General features: G+C 35.7%; 1 protein-coding gene across 1 annotated transcript in view; it reads right to left on the bottom strand.

The window, feature by feature from the left end:
* The window catches only part of LOC136027656 (PAN2-PAN3 deadenylation complex catalytic subunit PAN2-like), a gene marked incomplete in the record, with an annotated part of 140651 nt that overhangs the window by 66962 nt on the left and 50820 nt on the right, over nt 1–22869 (bottom strand). The window contains 1 exon segment of the mRNA XM_065705088.1: nt 20022–20399. Coding sequence (XP_065561160.1) covers nt 20022–20399 — 378 coding nt within the window.

Below are 22869 nucleotides of genomic sequence, written 5' to 3' on the forward strand. Positions count from 1 at the left end.
AGGAGCAGGAAGAAAAAAGAGAGGGAGGGAAGGGCGGAAAAAGAGAGGGAGGAAAACTATATATATATATAGAGATAGATAAAAAAAACTATACCGTAAGTCTCAAAATTTAAAACAACAGTAGCGCGGAATTACGTTTTTTTCTGTAAGAATCATACTTTGTCTTCAAGTTCTTTGTATTTTTTAATGTGTGTCAAGTTTTGGATAGACCGCATGGCTTTTCCAAGATAAATAAAAAAACGTTTTTGCAACTGAAAGTAAGGAGCAACATTAAAACTTAAAAAGAACTGAGCTTATTAAGTATATGAGGGGGTTACTCCTCCACAACACCTCACTATTTACGCTAAAGTTTCTAGTACTTCAAAAACACCTTCCTATTGTTCTAATTAAACGAACATAGTGTTTAAAGGTCATTCTTAATAGATTGGGACAGAATTCAGACTTTAGCGCAAAGAGCGAGGTGTTGTGGAGGAGTAACGAGTAAAGCTTAAGTTGAATAAACAAATCAAGCTTTAAACGAGCAAAAATAGTTTGCTATTGAAGCATAAATAAAACCCAAAACGAATAGAAATTATTTATACAATCACAGTAACCAAACATACAATACTTACTAAATATAAACGTGTAAATAAATCTTAAAACGAGTGAAACATAAATTGAATATGCAAATCAAGCTTGAAATGAACCTTTACAAACACGAGTTTGATTTCGCCTCCTTCTCTCACTGTAAAAGTCTAAAACCTACTGCTTCATCGACGCCTTACTGAAAACTATATGTGTTTTGGACAGTCTTGGAAAGTACATATAAAATAAAACTTAATGTTTGATATATAATGCTATTAAATGTTGAAAGATCATCAGCTCAACATTTTACTTCACTGTAATATTATTTCAATTTTCAATACTACAATAACTGGAAAATGGATATTTGTAGCATAATTCGTTTTCAGTGAAGCACCAATGACGTGGTAAGCTTTGTGCTTTTACAATTGGAGAAGGGGGCAGTATCCAAACTCTTGTTTGTAGTGAAGCTGTATTTGTCTTCAACAGTCTTGAAAAGAACTAATAAAATTAAAATGAATACTTGATATATAATGATAATGCTCAAAATAGCAATTGAGCAATGAATACTCAAAGCTAATCAGTTCAAAATTTAATTTTACTGCAATTTTTATGTTTAGTTTCAATGTTTTAATAAGTAAAAAAGAAAATATTTGTAATATAATTCTTTTTCAATAAAGTGCCAATGATGAAGTAAGTTTTAGAATTTTGTCTAAAACCGAGTGAGAGAAGAAGGCAAAACCCAAACTCTTGCTTGTTAAGCATGATTTGATATTCATTTTAAGTTTCACTCGTTTTAAGATTTCCGATTTTCAATCGAACGAGGCCCTACAAATTTTATAGGACCATCACTTCCATATGAAGTACCTTGGGGGAAAATTGGAGCCTTATGGCCTTTAGGTTGGTGGGGGGAGGCTAGTTACCATCAGATCACTTTTGACTCCTAAAAGGGGAATTAGAACTTTCAATTTCTGGCTATTTGAGTCCTACCCGAGTTTAATGTGACCACTTCTTCCATGAAAACTTTATATACCGTCAAGGCATAAGTTAAAACCCTTCCCCGGGCTCTTGGGGTGGGGGTATGTTGACCACAAAGTTTCGTTATGCGATCGTTGGACTAGTTCAAGCAAACTGGCAATATCAGAATTTCGATCGGATGATTTTTGGGAAAATAGGGTGTGTGTGAGAGGGGGAGGGGGGGAAAGGTTAGATGCCTTTCGATCGCTTTTGAATCATAAAAACGTAACTAGAACTTTAAATTTCAAATCAAATGAGTCACCTAAGAGACTTATACAGCCTATCCTTCCATGAAACCTTATATGCCTTCGGGGCATAACTTAAAACACTTGCCCCCGGCCTCTGGGGGGGTTATCACGACCCCGGAGTTTCATTATCTGGTGCTTGAACTATTTTTAACAAAATTTACTATCTCAGAATTTTTAGCGGATGGGTTTGGGGAAAGAGTGCGTGGAGGGGGGGGGGTCTAATTGCCCTTCGATTTCTTTTAACTCTTCAAAAGTGAACTAGAACTTCCAATGTCAAATCAAATGAGCCACCTCTGAAGTTTATACGAGCATCCCTTCTATAAGAACCATTTTTGCCCTCAACCTGACCCCGGGCTTTGGGGGTTTGTTCGACCATGGAATTTTTATAATCTGATGTTTGAACTATTTTTAACAAATTAGCTATCTCAAAATTTTTATCAGATGGGTTTGGGAAAAAAGGGTGGGGGTGGGAGCTAATCGCCCTTCGATCTCTTTTGACTCTTTAAAGGTGAGCTAGAACTTTCAATTTCAAATCAAATGAGCCACCTCTGAAATTTATTCAAGCATCTCTTCTATAAGAACCATATATGCCCTCAGGGAATAATTTGCTACACCTTGTCCCCTGGCTCTGGGGGGTTTGTTCGATTCCCGAATTTTTATTATCTGATGTTTGAAATATTTTCAACAAAGTGGCAATCTCAAAATTTTTATCGGATGGGTTTCGGAAAAAAGGGCGGGGGACTAATTGCCCTTTGATCTCTTTTGACTCTTTAAAAGTGAACTAGAACTTTCGATTTCAAATCAAATGAGCCCTCTCTGAAGTTTGTACAAGTATCCCTTCTATAAGAACCATTTATACCCTGAGGGAATAATTTGGAACACCTGCCCCCGCGCCCTAGAGGTTTGTATTGACCCCAGAGTTTTTAAATTATCTTTGAACTATTTTTAACAAAGCGGCTATCTCAAAATTTCAATCGGATGTATTTGGGGGGAAAGGCATGGGGGGGCTAGTTGCCCTTAGATCACTTTTGACTCTTAAGAAGGGGACTAGAACTCCCGATTTCCAATCGAATGAGCCCCTTTTGAGGTTTATTTGACGACCCCTTTCATATGAAGCGCCTCTAGGGAAAAAACAAAGATAATATATTGTAGTCGCATGGCCTTAAATATAGGCAACACTGTAGAGTTGCCACTGATATAGCATATGGTTTTTTTGCTTGACATATCTTAAGTGTGATAATCTTGAGGTACCTGCTGTGAGTTTCTTCTGTTGTTATTCTTTGAAGATTGAGATGCACAGGTTAGCACGGAAGTATGGAGGGATCATATTCTGTAATAAAACTCTGGGATTTAAACTCTAGATGCACAAAAAAAATCTGGCTCGACAGCGAAAAGATGCTGTAATCTTTCTGCGCAGTATTTTGTTCGCCATTTTAAGAAACGATCTTAATGCTGGTCATTTCTTTTTATACGAATGTGTTGATCAGGACGTAGCACTTGAGGTAGCTATTCTGAGTTTCTTCCTATTGTTATCCTTTGTATACTGAGACGCGTGTATAGCCTCGAGGCATGGAATCGAATATTTTGCTGTAAATCTCGGAACCTTAGTACTCTTTCATAGGCAGCGCGATAGTGCTGCCTAAGAAAAGAACGATATTTTATTTTATTTATTTATTACTATTTATTGTTTTTGGTTTGTTTTAGACCAAGGCACTTCGTATAGAAGGAGTTGTCACAAAAACTTCCAAAGGAATCGATTGGAAATTGGAAGGACTAGTGCCCTTTTAAATAGCCAAAACTGATTGGAAGACAACCAATCCCCATCCCACGCTCGTCATTTCCCAAATATATCTAGTCAAAATTTTGAGATAACTATTTTTTTCAACGTAGTAGAAAGGTCTAGAAATTATGTCTTTGAGAACGACTATCTCCCCACTGCCCACAGGGCAAGGGTTGTATGTTATGCCCAGTTGGCACAAAAGGTTTTTACAAAAAGGGTGGTCGTATAAGCTTCGGAGGGGGCTCATTGGATTGTTAATCAGAAGTGTATAGTGCCGTTTTTAAGAGTAACAGTGATTAAAGGACAACTACCCCCTCCAAAAAACACACACACACATACGTCGTATTTTCCAAAAAAATATTCAATTTAAATTTTGAAATAGTAATTTTACTCAAAATAGCCCAAAGATAATACAACAGGGCCTTTGGGATTGAAGAAACCCCAGAGCCTGGGGGTAAGGGTTGTTTATGTCTCGGGGGTATTTAAGGTTTTTTTTTATGGAAGGGATGGTTGCAGAAACTTCAGAAGAGTCTCATTTGGTTGAAAACTGGTAGTTCCAGTTCCCTTTTAAGAGTAAAAAAATGATGAAAGGCAACTATCCCCCTCCCAACTACCCTTCGTTTCACCAAAGGCATCTGACCGAAATTGTGAGCAGGGCCGGATCGACTAGGTGCGGGGCCCGATTGGAATTTTTTGGTGGGGCCCCCTCTGTATATTACATTTTTAAGCAAAATTCAAATCCAGTATACAAATAGATAAATAAAAATATATATATCTATATATATATATATATATATATATATATATATATATATATATATATATATATATATATATATATATATATATATGTGTGTGTGTGTGTGTGTGTTATGTGCATATATATTTATGTTTTGGATTTTCATAGAGCCTTTAGTATAGCTGTTTCTGTCTCACAATAATTTATTCTTACAGATCTTTTAGGTTACGACTGATCGAATAATTTAAGAGATGTGAAAGGTGTTTAATATCTCCAATGGGGTATTCAAAGTACATTTGACCATATGAATATGGTTCAAAATCACCTTCAAGAGTCTGTGATGGTTATACCGCTAAACTGATTTTGCGATAAATTTGTTCAGCTATTTTGAAGCTGAAAACATTACGCCTATTTTTTGTTCAATCATCGCTTAAGTTGAATGAAGCTTAAGCAAAACTAAGTTCCAGTCTCGTATTTGTTTCTGGAAATGTTTAGAGAGCAAGGGATGTCCTATAACAGGCCAAACAAATTCATTTGGAAATTGTTGATGCAAGAATACAATTCGACAAAGCAGGTAGCAGCCCCCAAGTAAATCATCTTTGTTGGCTGTTTTTCCTGGATAATAGGATAATGGAGGATTCCACAGTGAACACATACAGAGTTGAACAGTCCCAATGATGTGTAAATAAAATTTGCGTAGTTTACGGTATTTTTGTTGGTTTTACTGGGTTTTATACCACAATTTGTTTGCATCGAAGATTGTGATGGTGCTCTTCTAACATAATATTTTTTTTTGTACTTGTGTTCATAATAATAAACACTCAAGAAGTGAAGTTAGGTCAATCCTAATGAAATATAAGAAAATATAATACTTTATAAAGAAATTTGGGGTACATACTTGGGTAAGGTATAGGGGGTCTGCATGTAATATGTGTTAGTTACAATTATTCTGCATATTATGAAGTAAGAATTGTTTTTTAACTTCGCGCTGTTCAAACACTTTACCCTCACTTTCCCCCTAATGTGCAAACGTATAGCACAAATTATGTAAGTCCAATGTTTTCTGTCACCCGTCACTTGTTTTCCACTGAGCGTAAGCTAATTGTCTCTTTATACAGACAGATAAAACCGGTTTGTTCTCGAGTGCGTAACATTATGTACACAAGTACCTTTTTTCTTCTGCACTTTCATTTTTGACTCGTTCTGATTCTCGCTGTCCTTTGACAGCACATTTCTTTGTTCTTCACTGTAATTTTTGACACTCTTGATACTTGCTTCAACTTGTCTGCTAACTCTACAATTATTTGTTCTTCACTTTCATCTTTGGCAAGTTCTGATCCCTGTTGTTGGTTGTAATTCTCGCTACTGATTATCTTCTAACATTATAACCATACATTTCTCTGCTCTTCATTTTCATTCGTTCTGATCTTCATTGTCGCATGTCTTGTAACCGCATACTTTTTTTGTTCTTCATTTTCATTTTTGAGTCGTTGTGATTCTCATTGCTACTTATCTTTTAACTACAAATTTCTATATTCTTCTATTTCAGTTTCGACTAATTGTAATTGTTGGTTTCGCAAATATTTTAGCTACATATATCTTTGATCTTTATTTTCGTTTATCATTACTTCAGACATTTTTTCAGTGCCTTTTGCCTTAGTTGCTTGGATTGATCTTATCACGTTTGATGGTCTAGGTTGTTCATATTGAGCTTTCGGTTTTCTCCTCTTCTGTTCTTTTTTGTACTAATTTTTTGATAACGTTCATTTATGTTGGTGTCCCCTAGATATTATGAAACTGCTGAAAATATCTTTTAAAATTTACATCACCGAATGCTTCTGCAAATGCCTTTCTGCAACCTTAAAGGCAAATGCCTTTCTTGCTTCTGCAACCTTTGCAAATGCTTCTAAAACGATTTTTAAATCTATTTTCTTGTGTCTTCACTTTCAGTCAACATGATTGCTGAACTATTTAGTCAATCCTGATTTATTGTTGATATCATATAATTTTTTTTTATTGGTTTTAGCCTGGAAAATAATCTCTCTCCAGAAGCAACACTTTTTGGAATTGTTAAGAGCATTTCACCAATTCGAAAATTAATTGTTCGTTTTTGTTGGCGGCACGGGGCCCTTTCAAACGCGGGGCCCGATTGGGCCCAATCGTTCCAATTGCCCTTTTTCCGGCCGTGATTGTGGGATAGCCATTTGTTCAGAATAGTCCAAAGAATATGTAACAATGCCTATAGGGTTGGCACAATCACCCACAGAACTGGGGCAAGGATTAGAAGTTATACCCTGGGCGTACATAACGTTTTTATGGAATGGCTAATGGAAGGTTTTAATGGGTCGTATAAACTTCAGTTAAGGCTCTTTTGATTTGAAATTGGAAGTTATAGTTCCCTCTTTACGAGTCAAAGTAGTTTGAGAGCAGCCAGCCCCTCCCCTCCACAAAACCCATCATTTCCCCAAACATCTCCAATCAAAATTTTGAACCAGGAATTTCACGCCAATTATTTCCCGAAATCAAAACATCTATTTTTTTAGCCTTGTTAAAAGGTTCAGTAATTATGCGTTTGGGGATGTCAACCCTTCCCCGAGACCTCAGGGCAAGGGCTGTAAGCTAGACATTTTGATCATTGTTTACATATAGTATACGTTATTGAGAAAAGGTATGCATGTTTGACTACTACTTTCCCAAAATACGAAGAGCATTAAGGTGAGTCTTCCAAGGAGTATTGAGGGGAGTGTTGAACTAAATCAAAGCATGATGTTATGTGTATAAGGGTTGTCAAAGGGCGTAAGTCACGAATGACTGAGTATATTCATTTTTAACTTTCAGGCAATGATAAGGGAGATGATCAATTGACCAAAAAGGCAATATTTGCACACTACTACTACTGCTGCTACCATTACTATCGCTAAAACTACTGCTTTTATAATGAACGCTACTAAAGCTGAAGATATTGAAATAAACATCTGAGGTAACATTGAGGGGAACATTGAACTAAATCAAAGCATAATATGTGCAAACAGATTGCTGGTACGGGCGTATCATCAATATTTTTGGAACAGCTTAACGTATCGAGAAGAAACTTCAGGGGCATCATGAGTGGGATATTCAGTTGACCAAAAGGCACAATGTACCTGCTACTACTACTATTAATGCTGCTGCTACTCTGTTACTGCTACTATTAATAATGCACTAGTTCTTAATCGTGCATCAGCTAATGGAGTTCTTTACTTTTCCCCAAAAACTTTTTTGTGGAAATTTTTTTTTTTGAATTAATAAGGCGAAATATCAGTTTAGGCAGCAGAAAGATATCGCAATCACCTTGTGTATAATTCGCAATTTTAACATGTGATTATTGCTTAACATCCTTTTATAGGACCGTGTTGATTCTCAAGTAGAACTTGAAGAACCTTGATTTTATGCTGTTTTAATTTTTTTTTTCTTTTTTTATTACGATGCTTGCGTTAGATTTGAAGTATGGAAGCGAATAAACACACTCAGCTGCTAAATTTTGTATCAAAGAGCATGGCAAACTTCTAAGAGTGGAAATTGGGGTACCTGTCAGTTAAACAGAACGCACTCAGGAATTACACTTGTGTAAGATCTAACAGAAACCGGTTTGCCTTCATGGTTCGGTTATGATTTACTTATTTTGAGCGAGAAACCTACGATTTATGTATATTTTTATTAAATATTTAATATATAGAGGTGGTTTTGATAAGCTTCTGATTTCCTTTAGGTCTGTGTTTTATACTCAAGACATACAAAAAAAGGAAAAAATAGTTCTCTCTGGATGATGGTTCTAGGAAACAAATAGAGCCAACGAGAAGGTTTCATGTCGTCAAGAATCTGCAGCCATGGGCTTTTTTTCTATTTTGTCTATAGCTCTGTGACTTATTTACAACAAACACAGAATATAAACCATTAATAGTTCTCTCTGGATTTAATCACGAAAATGATTAAAATCCAAAGAATAAAAAAAAGTAGAACAGATGTCCCACTAAATCCAGCTAATGACAAAATAACATAACCAATTTTATAAAGTGACCCCTTTACATTTAATTTGTTTCATTCTTTGAATTTCAAATCAGTGTAGTTTTCCTATAATAAATTTTTATGATTTTATTTTTGTTACCCATTTTTTTTAAGCTTATTCTGGTTTCTGTTTGATCTATTTGCTTTTTATCTGCGCTGAGGATACCTTGCTTCATAGATTAATATCCCTCCCCCTTTCTTTTTTGCTTTTCTGTCATTGTTACTCAATCAGCTCAAATCTTAAATCAATAGAAAAAAGCAAGCTAACCAGCCTTATTTTACTGATGTCTTCAAGTTCTTCAGATGCTTTCAGATTCTCAATAGTATTAAACTGGCAAATAAATATAATGATAATATCAGAAAAACATGTATAAATAATCCGTCTAAATGATAATCATAATAACACTAAATTATCCAACATAAAAACCAGCGTAAATGCTACACATATTTTGTTATCTCTTTTTGAGCTATTTGCTCTTAGTTTTATTTGCAAAATTATCCATAATTAGAGAGGGGGTAGTCAAGGGTGGACCGTGTCCCCTTCAACTATCCTCCCCAACAAAAAACTTCAAAAGTGTGTCTAAAGCTAAATTCTGACAAATTAATAAACGGAAGAGTTTATTTTTTGGTTCATTTCACCTTCAAATTTTGTAAGGTCAAGCCCAGTTCCTACGTTGAAATAGGGAGTAGTCTGTGGCCACCATCGGGTGATACCCCTAAGTGCACCGGGTTTTCGGTGGTTGCTGAGGGGAAAGTACTTGGTCTAGGAATACAGGTGGGGTGGGAAGCTGATGTCGGAGTCAGTAGCCTTTCTGATGAACAGTGTTAGAGCCCTTAGTGAACTCTCAAAACCAGAGCCATAATTGGCGAAAAGGCACGATGGGAGATTAACTAGGAGGCTTCTTGATCAACTCTTAAGTCCAGAGCAAGAAATGTTGGAGCACAATCGGAGATAAACCAGAGGGCAGAGACGTCAAGTGAATCCCAACCAGTCGCCTAACTAGGTTCTCGGACCGGTGCAGCATCCCTTAGGTTGATTTCACTCTCATGCCCTTACATAAGGACCGGATTTGGCTTTTTCCAACCTTGTTTTGAATATTGAAGCAATAAGTGAGGAACATTGCTCAGGATGGAATAACTGAGTTAGATATAACGCTTGAAGGGACCTTGTACTACACCGGAGCTATGAATGAGGATTAAGGAAAAGGATACAGGGAATAAAACTCGCATTCATTCATGTGAAAGGCTGCCAAAAAGAGAGGTCCAAAACTAAGCTATATGAAGAGAACTGGACTAGGCAGGAGGACTCATCCGGTACTGCTCAAAAATGGAGACTCATTGCATTTGTATAGCTAGGACAGGCCTCACTTTAGGCTTTACTCCCCAGATATATACAAAGGCAAGAGGTGTCTTCATACTTAGACCAGAGAAAAAATATTATTCACCCCCTCTCCCACTCATATAGAATGGTCATGTAAACGTCATTTTCGATTGAAGTTGATACAACGATTTATTCACATATACCTGATGAGTGAGTAGCGCAGAGACCAAAAAACGCAATTTCTGAAAACTAAATAGGAAAGGCTGGAAGCCCAACTGAATCTGCACCAAAAACAGTGATAAATTGAGGAAGCCTTTGAAAGGAAGGCATATAAGCTGGCCATATCCTAGATATTGAATAGCATTTGATAATCTCCTTTTTGAGGCCATAGAGGTAGCCATCGAAGAAGGAAGAATATACCAATGCATTCAGAAATTGAACTTCCATATGCTCAGAAATTGACGAGTAGTCATAAACCTTTCAGGTCTATGACTACTTGTTTGTATACTGATTTTCTAGTATCCTTACCGAGAAGAAAATATCTGAGAGATCCAGACAAGAGCGGAAATATTAGTTTTTAAAAGGAGGGAGAAATGGCAAGTTCCTTTCGCTCTAAAAATATATGACCACTCGACTTTCTTGAAAGGATAAGTGAAGTACCTTACGATTATTTAAGACTATCAGTTAAGCTGGAAAGTTCATAGTAAAGAAAAAGCTCGTAAGGCCACAGCTTCCTTAATCCAGTGCCAAAGAATGGGGAAAGAAATGGAGCCAAGACCCAAATAAAACGATGTAACTAATTAAGACTGTAGTTAGACCGATTGATGTGATAGGAACAGTGGCATGTGTCAATTCGACTCAGATTAAAAGCCGTATTTCCCCTCTAAACGTGCCTAATGATAACGTCGGCTTACCATGTAACGGCCACGGTATTCATGGAGCTAATACTAGGATTCCAGCCTACGGAATACTGTTTACAGGAATAAGCAGTAAAAAGTGCTGTCAGGCGACCATCATTTGGGTAGACTTGTTATGGCGTTCCAGACTTAAATATATAAAATAGAAAGGGCAGCTAGAAGACTGACAAAAAAGGATTATACACGTAGGAATATATACATTCTAAGAGACAACCAAATATGCCTAACAGCCAAAGGACGGCAAATTATTAAGGGGTGGATCCCAGGACAATCTGGGATCGAAGGTAATGATATGGATGACAAAGCATTCAACCTGGGAAATCCCTAAGAGAATATGAACCAGAACCTTTCATCCCTGTTTCTTAGTGCTTCAGTAAAGCGGCAGTGGAGGGATAGAGCAATGGAAGAATGGGACAAAACTGATATAACAAGCTGGAATACAATGAGATAAAAGATATTCTCTTTAAGCTTGATCCCACTCTCAATAAATAGCTACTACGACTGAGAAGGTCAGAGATAAGCTTGGGAACTGAAGCCATAACAGGGACTTGAAACTTCAGGAAGCACCTAGTCCCATCGGGAGGGGTAATTCCCCTTCATGCCGTGCAACATTACCATAAAAACGAGGAGGATATTACGGTAACGAGGGTATTACGGTAAAAGAAAGGGTCTGAGAGGCGACAAAGTGTAGCCTATGCCAAACCAATGGAATCAAATTTATTTTTGGTTCCCCCAGCCAAAGATTAGTCATTTTTTTTTTTTACGTGCAGAGGCAATGGACCTCGAAGGCCTGAGCTTTAAATCGAAGGTTTTTTGGTTCCACTCCACAACAAATTACAAATTATGTTAAACCACCAGCAAGAAGATTAGCTGTACTAACGTCAACTTGTGCAAATTGTCTTTTGAAATATAGTTGTTTAGTTCTATACTCAACAACTAGTATTTGTTTCAGTTTATTATTTAATTACTTGCATAAACAATATACTTAAAGTTAATTTATTTAATAGTATAATAGTCCCTGAATCAAATGTAACCTAATCAGCCCTATTCAACGCGTTCTTCTTAAGCCTTCAAATTGTCTACAACATTGAAGTTCAAGTATATTTAAATACACAGTAAAAATACAAATTACATAGCAAGAAAGATTACAGAAAATACAAAGGCACATTTACAGCAAGAACTCATTCACCAAAGGAAATACCAAATTTACAACCAACACCAAGAATGAAGAATTATCGTGCAAAATAAGTACTGTTAATAATAATATAAAAGCTCATATTAAATAATTGGACACATACATGGTCGAATCAATGCATGTTTATAATATGTATTACATTATTAAAAAGTAAAGCAAAAAAATGAAATTCGGGTCAACAGAGTTAACGGTCTGTAGACTTTATTAATTATAATTAATTAATAATACATTATTAATTATAATTAATAGTTTTGCAAGGCTGGGTCAATCCATGTCAGTAAGCAGGGTGAAGTACTCAGATGTCATTATTTTCAGCAAACAGACTCAAAGCATACTCGCATGAAGTAATTTTTGTATTTGAGAGAGGAGGGTATCAGCGAATTTTTCTGGAGGGAGGGGATATGATGAACAAAAAATGTATTTTTTGGTCCTTATTTTAATGATTTTCCTCGGTCTTCCGAACCAAACTAGGGGAATTATTCAACCTGTGTTTAAGCATGTTCTTGGCAAATGTGCCCAAATGGTATTTTGTACCACCATTTTCCAGACTTTATAGAGTGGTTTTTCGTACTGTTTGGGGGTTTGAGACTACCATTATCCTTAGGGATCCTTTAAATAGTTCTTGGAAGGGTCTCCCCTCGTTTCCCTTGTATACAGGCATGTTTCAACGAATTGAAAACATGCACAAAGTCCAATGTTTGGTACTTTGTTTATAGTTATGTACTAGCTACAATCAAAACACTTAATGTATTTTCGCGAGACTATAAGGCGTTGAAAAACATGAAAAAGAAAGAAGAAGAAGGAACTAAGAGTTGTGGAGCCATACAAAGAATATGAGTAACTTATAAAGAGTAGAAACTGGGGCTGGTTCCAAAACAAGCTCCAGCACCGTCTAGCAATTGTCTTTTTTTCAGACTTTGCAAATATATTTTCTAAATATCCAACAAACTCTGACATTTATTATTACACTGAATTTTATAATTACACTGATTATGCTAATTTTGCCATGTTATTACGCCAAAAGACGCCAAAAAACTCAAAATGCTAAACGGCATTTGTGACTTTTTTACTATATTAGCGCCAGCTTCCACTATTACAAGCTGACCATGCTCTTTGGCACCCAATTCGATGTCTTTTCGCATACAATGGCTTACTAAAGCAAATTGGCAAAATTCATCTTGTTAAAATTAGCTGTATTCAAACTAATCATGCAGTTGAGACCAATAGATTCTATCTAACCAATATCCTATTTTACCTAGTGTCAAACAAGCTTTTTGGCGAGGGGGGGGGGAGTTAAGATACTGAAGAAAATAGCTTGAGTTAAGATACTTGCAGTAATTTATGGGAGAGAGAGAAAAGTAAATTCGTCATAAAGCGACACGGTTTCTTTGAGCTATAGTTGCATATAGTTATGCTATACTTATACTGTTATAATGTTAAGCAACACAGTTCGTTATAGTTATAGTTTCATATAGTTATACTATACTTAAAGTGTTATAGTTACAGCAGTAACAGCGAATCGTGCCCTATAGTAATAGATATTTTAAAACGCAATTACTAAGAAACTTTCCAGTAATAAACAATTCTCAGAACATGCTAATTCAAAAATAAATATCATTTATACAGATTTAAACCAAAAATAGTTTGTAATTACGCAACAAATTTTGAGAAATCTGAAAGAGGCTGTTTGAACATGACATCAAATCAATATAAAAGAACAAGATTAGAATCACCAACGTCAGAAAACCTAACTTGGGGGGTTTTAAAGCACCACGGCTTGCAAAAACATTAAATTGTTGTTATTGCAGCTTTAGTAGTGATGTCTCCTTTTTCTTCCGAGAGCGCTAACAGGCAACTAAAAACGGTAGAAGAATAAGTAATAGCTCATTCAAAGCTAGTGCTCATATCTACGGGGCTACCTGCCTCAATAGTACCAAAATTAAGCGCCGCAATCTAATTTGATTTGAGAGCCAATTTCAGTTTCTGTTGACTTTTTTTTCTAAAAATTTATGAAGTGAAACTTAAGTCTCAGACTTTCAGCAGAAACAAAAGGTAAGAAAACCCTTGAGGAATTCCGTGCTTCTTTGCGATGTATTTGTTTTAATCAATATTCTAGGGACGAATTGATTGATTTTTGAGCGAGTTTATGTTTGCGTGTTGTTAAAGAAGATTTTGGTTCATATGTTTTGGGTTTGGGTGAGTATCGGTATGTGTAGGGAATTGTGAGTTTTAAATTATGAGTTTGGGAATCATTCAAGTTCCCTTTAACCATGTTAATTTTAGAATTGTTGATTAACTGTTTAGCAGGGTTTGGGGGAGGGGGTGAAGTAAGAAAAAAAATTTCCGAGGAAGTGTGAAACTAGAGGTTTTGTGTTTTTGCGTCGTGCCGAAAACGGTAATTTGCGTCAGGACTTACTGTGAACGTAATGTAGTACGTAATGTTTTTTTTTTTTGGTTTCGTTAGTATTATTTGGAGAATTAACTGTTGTGTTTTTGTGGCCCATTTGTTAATAACAATAATTACAATAATAAAATACAATTTGATATGATGAAAAGAAAAAGGGTACTCAGCACTGATTTAATCTGTAAGATTAACAACACAAGAAACTAACATATATTACTGAAAACTAATATGAAAATAAGAAATTAATAATAAGAAAAGCAAAAAAAAGATCTGGGTTTGAAAATTTAAGATGAGGGGGATCCCTAGTTAGAAATTTGTCACTAACTTTGCTCCATTTAAATTTTCAACATTAGCTTCTGCAAGGAATATGTTTCGGTGCATGAGATGTTATTCCTAATATTCATACAGATAGCCATTTAAATATGAAAAACCTAAATTAGTGGTACAGAGACGTAGGTGTAAACGCTGAATTTGATTTTAAATGGAATGGATTTTGGTGGACAGCAATTTCGAACATTCAACTTCTTCCTTGGTACGATTATATTTAATCAGAATACGTCAGAGATATCTTTCACTGAATTAGATGGTATTCTCGATACCCTCACAGACAGTATTAAAAATATGAAGAAAACAAAATCTATATTAGTGTCTCAGAGACGTGTGTTTAAACAAATTTTGCCTTGAATGGTGGTAAATTTCATATACTACTACGAAAAAAATGGTAGCCAAATGAATACATGAATGCAAACAAATCAAAAACCTAAAGGCATGAGACAATTTTAAAAGAAGCAAAACAAAAACTTTTGAACCAAAATATTCTTTTCTTTCTCTAAATCTCCAACTATATGCAGGTATCCTATTTAGTATAATTTTTTATTCTAGACTACATAGAGGCCCAGCAAATGTTGCAAGTGTTTGTGTATTGATTATTTGGGCATATGGTTTGTCCCTAGGTAGCTTATATTGATACCTAATTGTCGCTGAATATTTTGTTTGCTTTTTGGGCGGTATTCGATAATTATATATAATTATATTTCGATATTATTAGATGGATGTATTTTTACTATATATATTTCTAAATATTCGAATTTTTTTTATGTAATATTAAGTTTTTCCCTTGCATTTTGTAATAAATTCTTGTATTTTTATTTTATGACTTTCATCGGCCATTTGCTTGATATTTACTATTACTAATCAGAACCCAAATTTTTAAATTTTAATTACTATTTACCGTAAATTACAACAAAATTTTAAAAGTTTTGTAGTTTATGATGAACATGATAATAAAGGGAGGCTAATCTAGACTAATTAGTAAATAGGGCATATCTCACCTATGGTCAACTACTCCCTACAAGTCTGTTTTTTCTGTAATTTGGTTAGTTTGTTTAATTAGTTAGTTTGTATTTGTTTGTAATTTTAGTTAGTTAGTTTGTATTTTAATTTCCAGTTTCCTGTTTTTTTTTTGTATTTCATTTTGTCTCTCCCAAACGAAGACGTGCCTTTCCGATTAGTCGTAAAAACAGGGAAAGACGTGTCTTTGTCTGTTTTGCTAGGTAGATTAAGTGTTGATTAAAAAAATTTTCGAAGAGACAAACTTGAACTTCCTCTCTTATCAGTTTCACAGCCTCCCTTTTTTTTACTCTTTTCTTGGTTTTGCTTTTTTTTACTATCTTTTTTGTTCTTGGTTATTTTTACGCTCTTCATGCTCTCATATCAGTTTCACAGACTTTTTTTGCTTTTTTTAGTTTTAGCTCTCTTTTGCCAAAATTCTTATCAGTTTCACAGACCTTGATTTTTTTGGTCCGACCCTCTTACCTGTTTCACAGACTCTTGATTTGGTTTTTTCGCCAGACCCTTTCAGTTTCACAGACTTCAGTTTCAGTTTCTGGTCTTTAGTTTGTTTTTTTTTGCTATTTTTAGTATTTTTTTTCTATTTTTTGTTTTTTAGGCTCCCTTTTTAGTATTTTGTCAGACCTTCTCACTAGTTTCACAGACTCTCTATTTTCTGGGTTTTTGGGTCAGACTCTCTTACCAGTTTCATAAACTCTCTTTTTTTGTTTTTTATGCTCTTTTTTTTCGTTTTCCAGTCAGACTCTTCTCTTTTTTGCAGACTCTCATTTCTAATTTTTTATTTTGTTTTATCCGCTTTCTTTTGGTTCTTTTGGTCAGACTCTTTGTCAGTTTTACAGGATCTCATTTGCAATTTATTTTTTTGGGGGGGAGGGGGGGGGGGGTCAGACTCTCTTATCACATTCAAAGACTCTCACTTTAGAAGCAAAGTAAACTCCACTAAAAAAAAAAGAACATACAATAATTAGAACAACAATGGGAAGATATCAATCAGTTTCAACTTCATAAAAATTCAACTTCAATAGACCAATCAACTTCACACAGAAAAGAAAAATACTTGATACAAAACTGAATCATTATGCCACAGATCTTCAAAGGAAACCAAAGGACTGGAACTAAACCCTTGCTTCAATAGGTTAAGCGGAAGGAAGCTAAACATTACATATGTTTTTATTCAAGTTTCTAACGAATAGTGGCTGGTAGCTCGTGTGTATATCCCCCCCCAAAAAAAAATCGAGGGCCTGAAGTAGTCCTTGAGTACTACTCAAAATTTAAGACGTTTTTTTTTCTAATTTATTTACAGTATGCACTAACTTAAAGAAATACGACGTGTGGAAGTAATGAGACTAGCAATACTACAAGCGATCTGGAAAGTTGTTTTCCTTGAGAGAGCATACTTATCACAGCCCTCCCATAGCTCAATTCGCGTTTCTACTCCGTCCAATAACTATGTTATTTTTGATACTGTGATTAGTGAAGTTGTGATTTGTTGTACGTCAGACAAAATGGAACATCGGAGTTTAAAGCAATGTTGCGCCATCAAATTGTGTGTAAAGTTTGATAAAATCAGCAACAGTGATATTTGAAAAGTTAAAACAGGCTTATGGGAGCATTCCTTATCCCAAGCTCAAAAGTTTCACTGGCACAATGCAGTTGTGGCAGGAAGAGAAAATGTTGAAGGTGAATAACGTTTGGGGCAGGCCTTCAACTTCAAAAACCGACGAAAACATGGAACGTGTGAAAACTATTGTGAGATTGGCCCGTCGTTTAACATTAAGAATGTGACTAAACGATTAAATTTGAACAGATTTATCTCTCGTAAAATTTTTGAGTGAAGACTGGCAATGCGAAAAGTCTGTGCCAAATCTTGCAAAACCCCTAAATTGAGCAGAAGGACATGCAAAAAAAAAACAAGCGTTTTAAACTTCTGGACAGAATCGCAAATCCACAAGATTTCTTTAGTCGTGTGACTCAAAATAGACTTAAAGATTTCAAATCGTGTGATTTTTCAGCCGTCAGTCAGTTGATGAAACAGATTTTTCAATACGATACTGAAACCAATAGTCAAAGTGAGGAAACCCTCCTCCAAACTCTCCTCGACCAAAGAAAGGCTCAATTGAGCAAGTCAACCATCAAATTAATACTGATTTGCCTTTTACAGAAAGGAAATTGGTAACAAAGAATTCGTTCCGCAAGGACAAACTGCTAACCAGTTTCTTTTTATAAAGACGTCAGTAACCTTGACGTCTGACCCAAAGAGTATGGGCAACTTATAAGAGTAGGAACTGGCCCTAGCGTCGACAAAAAAAAAAACCATAAATGTCATCTAGTCGCTTGGCTACACTTGCCATTTTTCTAAGCTTTGTGATCATTTTTCTGTCAGGAACTTATAAGAGTAGGCCTGAGACTTAGAAATTTGTTCCAAGAGAGCTTGATAAAAAAAAAGAAGGAAAAATGTAATCTTAAGCGGGAAATTAAAAAAATGACACTAACTAAATTAACTATTCTTTATTGTTACATACACCGAAAAAATGCCAAGTGTCACAGAACACTAGATAGCGATGATAGTTTTTTTTTGTAGACACTAGCGCGAGTTCCAACTTTTATAAGTTACCCATACTCTTTGGTCTGTCCTTGAACAGCTCTAAAAAAAGTGTCATTCTCGTGAAACTACTTCCCCCGCCCCATTCAAAAAAAAATATTTTGGATGCGGTTTTGGATATGGATTTGTTTTTCTTTGTCTAAGAGGGCATTTGGAAAACAAACTGCTGTACTGAAGAAAGGCAAAATCAAACTAGAAAATGTAAGGATCCGTTTTGGATGTTCAAAATCGAGATCACTGAAGAAGACAAGAAGTCGTTTCACTCTAATCCAGTCCAATGGCAGTGGGAACTGCGAAATGACATTGAGGAAAAAAAGAGAGGGGAAGAGAGGAAAAGAGGCAGCATTTAACACTACAGAATGAAAAGCCACTCTCTGTTTCCTAGAAGTAAAATACTTAAATCAGTTTTTTTGCATTTTTAAACTTTTAACCTTTTAAGGCTGAAAACTTTGACTTCTGTTCGCGACTTTTCTTGCCAAGAACAAAGTTTAATCTGAATTGGCAATAAAAGAAAAGAGCATCAAGCTGTATGTCTAAAAGCAATTGGAAAATAACCTATTAGGCAACGTTTCCAATAAGAATGATCAGCAATTATCATAGAAGCAGAAGTGCTCAATCATAATGACAACACACCATATCACACTGCCCTCTCTAGGACAAAATTTATTTACCTCAAATCGTGAATACGCCCTTGTGTATCTAATATTAGTTCCGTCACAATAACGGCTGATTAGAAAAAGAGGTGATTCTGTCATTTGAATTGTTATATTCTTAACTTAAACAAGTCAGCTGCTACAAACCATTTAGATTAAAAAAGGAAACAAGAGGTAAATTAATCTAAGCTGCTGGTTGACGAATTCACCAAAACCCTCATTACAAGCTTTTTTCGTGTCTTTTCAGGTAGGCACGGCTTTAAAGTCATTTCACAGATAAATATTCGTTGCAACATTTTTCATGGCACATCACTACAGAACAAATCAAAAAGAATGGAAAATAAGAGCACTAGAACTAGAGATATGACCATAATTTTCAGAACTAGTTCTAGAAATATGGCAGCAAATTATGTTAATAGAGGAAAACAAGGTACTTATATGTTATAGCGCCTATGTTAAGTTCTTTATCTAGGTAGAACCTTCTTCTCTGGCTAATCCTAATGAAATATAACAAAATTTGACTAAAATATAATACTTTAGAAACAAATTTGGGCTATATATTTGCACATTATTGGGGGGGGGGTAAATTATAGGGGGTAGCATTAAAAATGTGTTCGGTACAATCATTCTGCATATTATGCACTAAGAATTATTTTCTAACTTCACACTGTCCAAATACTTTACCGACACCCCCCCCCCCCAATGTGCAAATACATAGCCTAAATTATATATTTCCAATCTATTCTATCACTTGCCTTTGTTTGTCTCACACTAAGCTGAAAGAATCTAACAAAGAAACCGGTTCTACAGTGCGTCAATGGATGAAAAACTTAACATACGCGCTATAACATATAAGTACCGAAAACAAAACCATTGATTAGTTTACTTGCTGCTGCAGAGACTAATGAACCAACAAATAGCTAATTATAGAAGCAATATTTAAATTAACTTCATTAACATGTTCCCCAATATCGCCATAAGTTAATAGACTCTAGGTTCAGGGCCGTATCCAAAATATTTGTTCCGGGGAGGGGGGTATGGAAAAATTACTTTAAAACACTTCAAAAAATAGTTTTTTTGCATTTTTCTTACGTTTCTACGAATCGGTCAAATATTTTCAGAGACTGCCCCCCCCCCTGGACCCGGCCTTGGACTAGTTTCACCAATGCGTATAAAATACATAATCATACTTGGTTTGGTCGTCGATTTGCGGGTTTAGGCGCATATCCAATAGTTCCTACCATACGCATACTCTCAAGTATGTCATCTGGTATAGGAGGTGTGGGTCGATATCTCGGTTTAATCAACTCAGCCGGCCAATCTGACAACCTCTTTGAAGGAGTTACTGGCATAGGAATTGAGGACAAAGCAGCTGACAAATCGTCAACTGCTATTGGTTCAATAGGAATAATTGGGTCAGCAAATTCTGTTGGCCGAGAAAAACTGTTGACAACACTGTCTGGAGAGATAGAGAACCGGTGCACATAGCCTGTGGAGTCCCCAACGGCGATACACTGACATGAGGAAGAAATATCTAGTGAGATACCAATAGCTCCATTGGCTGTTACCTGGAATGCGATAGAGCAATTAAAAGGATTCCTCTCTTAAAATACCAACGACATTAAAATAAAATAGACTTGCCCCAAGGACTCTTCTATTCATACCTAAAAACCGTGGCTTGTCTCAGGTTTTGGCTATTTCAAAATTATCAAGTCTTTAGGGCAGTACCACATTTTGGTCAGCGTTGCCACGGTAAACAATGAGAATAAATAAGCAAATTTAACTAGTAAATTTGACAATGCTTTTCGTCCGTGAAAACTCAAACATTGACATTTTATTGATTCCCAAATACATCAAAAACTTAAATGGAAAGCTACACCTTCTTAAGTTTTATGGTGCCTTAAGCTATATTAAGCGGTATGATTTTAAATTATTTTTCACTCATTTTTCCTCGAGCTTATTTTTTTTTAAATACGGTGCCCACCACAACCAAAAACAACAAAGCCGCTTATGGAGGTATTTGTTTTTATTAAAATGGAGGTTCAAATTTTTTCCCTTTTTTAAAGACAGATATAGTTATGTAAGCTTTCATCTCCAATTCCCAAAATTGCGTTTCATTTTCACTCGTACCTTAACGGTTAATATTCACAAACAAAATAACATAAAATACAAAATAATATGAGCGTTGGCGGAGAAAGTTTCACGTCATCTGTATATTGTACTGGCAAAATATAGATAGTAGTGTATATCTCAATAGTTAGCATAAATACCATTTATCTTCTACTTACCCTATAAAATACTTACGACATGTGACAGACGCCTTTACATACACAGCAGAGGCACTCCCTAATGAAAACAAAAGAAAAAAAGTATTTTGAAAAAAAAAACAGAATTGGGGTTTTTTTTTGCTCTGAATATACCAAAAATAGTAAACAGAGACTCTGGAATATTGAAACATCCTAACTTTATGCATTAAATTAACTCCAAAAGTCTTTAAAATTCTCCAAAGCAAAAAAAGCTATTAAATATAGGCAACTGCGATGTCGGGTTAGGTATATGCAGTAACTAAAACTTGTATAGGTAGTACTAAAAGCGAAAAAAAAAAAAATTTCGGGATAACTTTCATGTTAACTCCTACCTGAACTCACGCTTTCGAATCATGAAATTATATGGGTAATGTGCACAAGCGCAGGGTTGTTTCCTCCATTTTTCACGACTGAGGGCATCTTTCTATTACCCAGAGAGCGTAAAAACAGACATGACCTAGTTTTCTACCTCCAAACGACGGTAGATTTACTTAAAAGCTGATATAGCAATCCTGCTTTTATACCAGAGTGATTTTAACCAGACAAAGAAAGCCTGGCTAGCTACGAGTCGTTTTCTAAAGAAGATTGTGAACATTCTCACTCAATCACCATGCACTAACCTTGGTTCAATCCTAACAAACGCTGATGACCTATACCGCCCCGAGCATCGCTTGAACCAGCTGTTGGACTTTATTCCGCAAAAGCCAAAAATTCTGTAAGAGAATCTAAGATTCCACACATCACAACTTGATCCATTACTGACCGTGCAATCAGTGAATATGGTCACTGGATCACCAAGTAGAGGTTCCCAGAGGCTTCAACGTACGTTTCACTTGAGCAAAGGGTGTGCGCTTTCAGTGGATTTCAGTCAAATTAGCTCGAGATATTTCCAACAAAAACTTCAGTGAATAAGACAAACAGTGGATTAACCCTACTATTACGGCATTGATCCATGAACGCAGCTGCCTTTACTCGATATGGAGTACAGTTAATTGCTCAGTCAAAGTGATGGCTTGAAATATTACTAAACCAGTATCAAGATATACGACGATAATGACCATATACTAGGGTCAAACGAAGTTGATGAATTTCTCACCTCCATTTGTACTACTTTCCCATCCGCCAACTCCCCCGAGAAAGCCACACTTCTTGAAGATTATCCAAGTGAAGGGGCAATGATGCACAACAGGCACGAATGGGTACGAAACGCCTAACACTCACAACCGTACTTGATTTTATGTCCGAAAGACAACAAAAAGTATTTGATTTGCACGAAGAGACATGAACACTTGCAACCGTGTATGGTTTGCTTTACGCGAACACTCAAAACCGTGCTTGATTTTATGTCCGAAAGACGACAAAACGTATTCGCTTTGCACGGAAAGGACTTTGGTACAGAGTGAAGTAAAGTGGAGGGAGAGAGAGACAGAGAGAAAGTGAGAGAGACACAGTGAGAAAGAGAGAGAGAGAGAGAGAGAAAAAAAAAATATCAGATTTTCTTGATTATACAGAAAACTTCATTTGTATACATTTCCACTCCTTCCTTGTGTTTTTGGAGGGGGGGGGGTATTTTTGAACAAGTCATAAATTGTCATATTTAGCTCCTTTAAGATATTTTTAAATTAGAAAAACTGACGGTTCTTCCCAAGAGATAAAAAAAAAAACTTGGGAAGCTCTACAACACATACACACAAATAACTAATAGCCCAAAACTATAACGCCGTTTATGACT

Source organism: Artemia franciscana, chromosome 5 (assembly GCF_032884065.1).
Source record: "Artemia franciscana chromosome 5, ASM3288406v1, whole genome shotgun sequence".
In the NCBI taxonomy this organism is placed as follows: Eukaryota; Metazoa; Arthropoda; class Branchiopoda; order Anostraca; family Artemiidae; genus Artemia; species Artemia franciscana.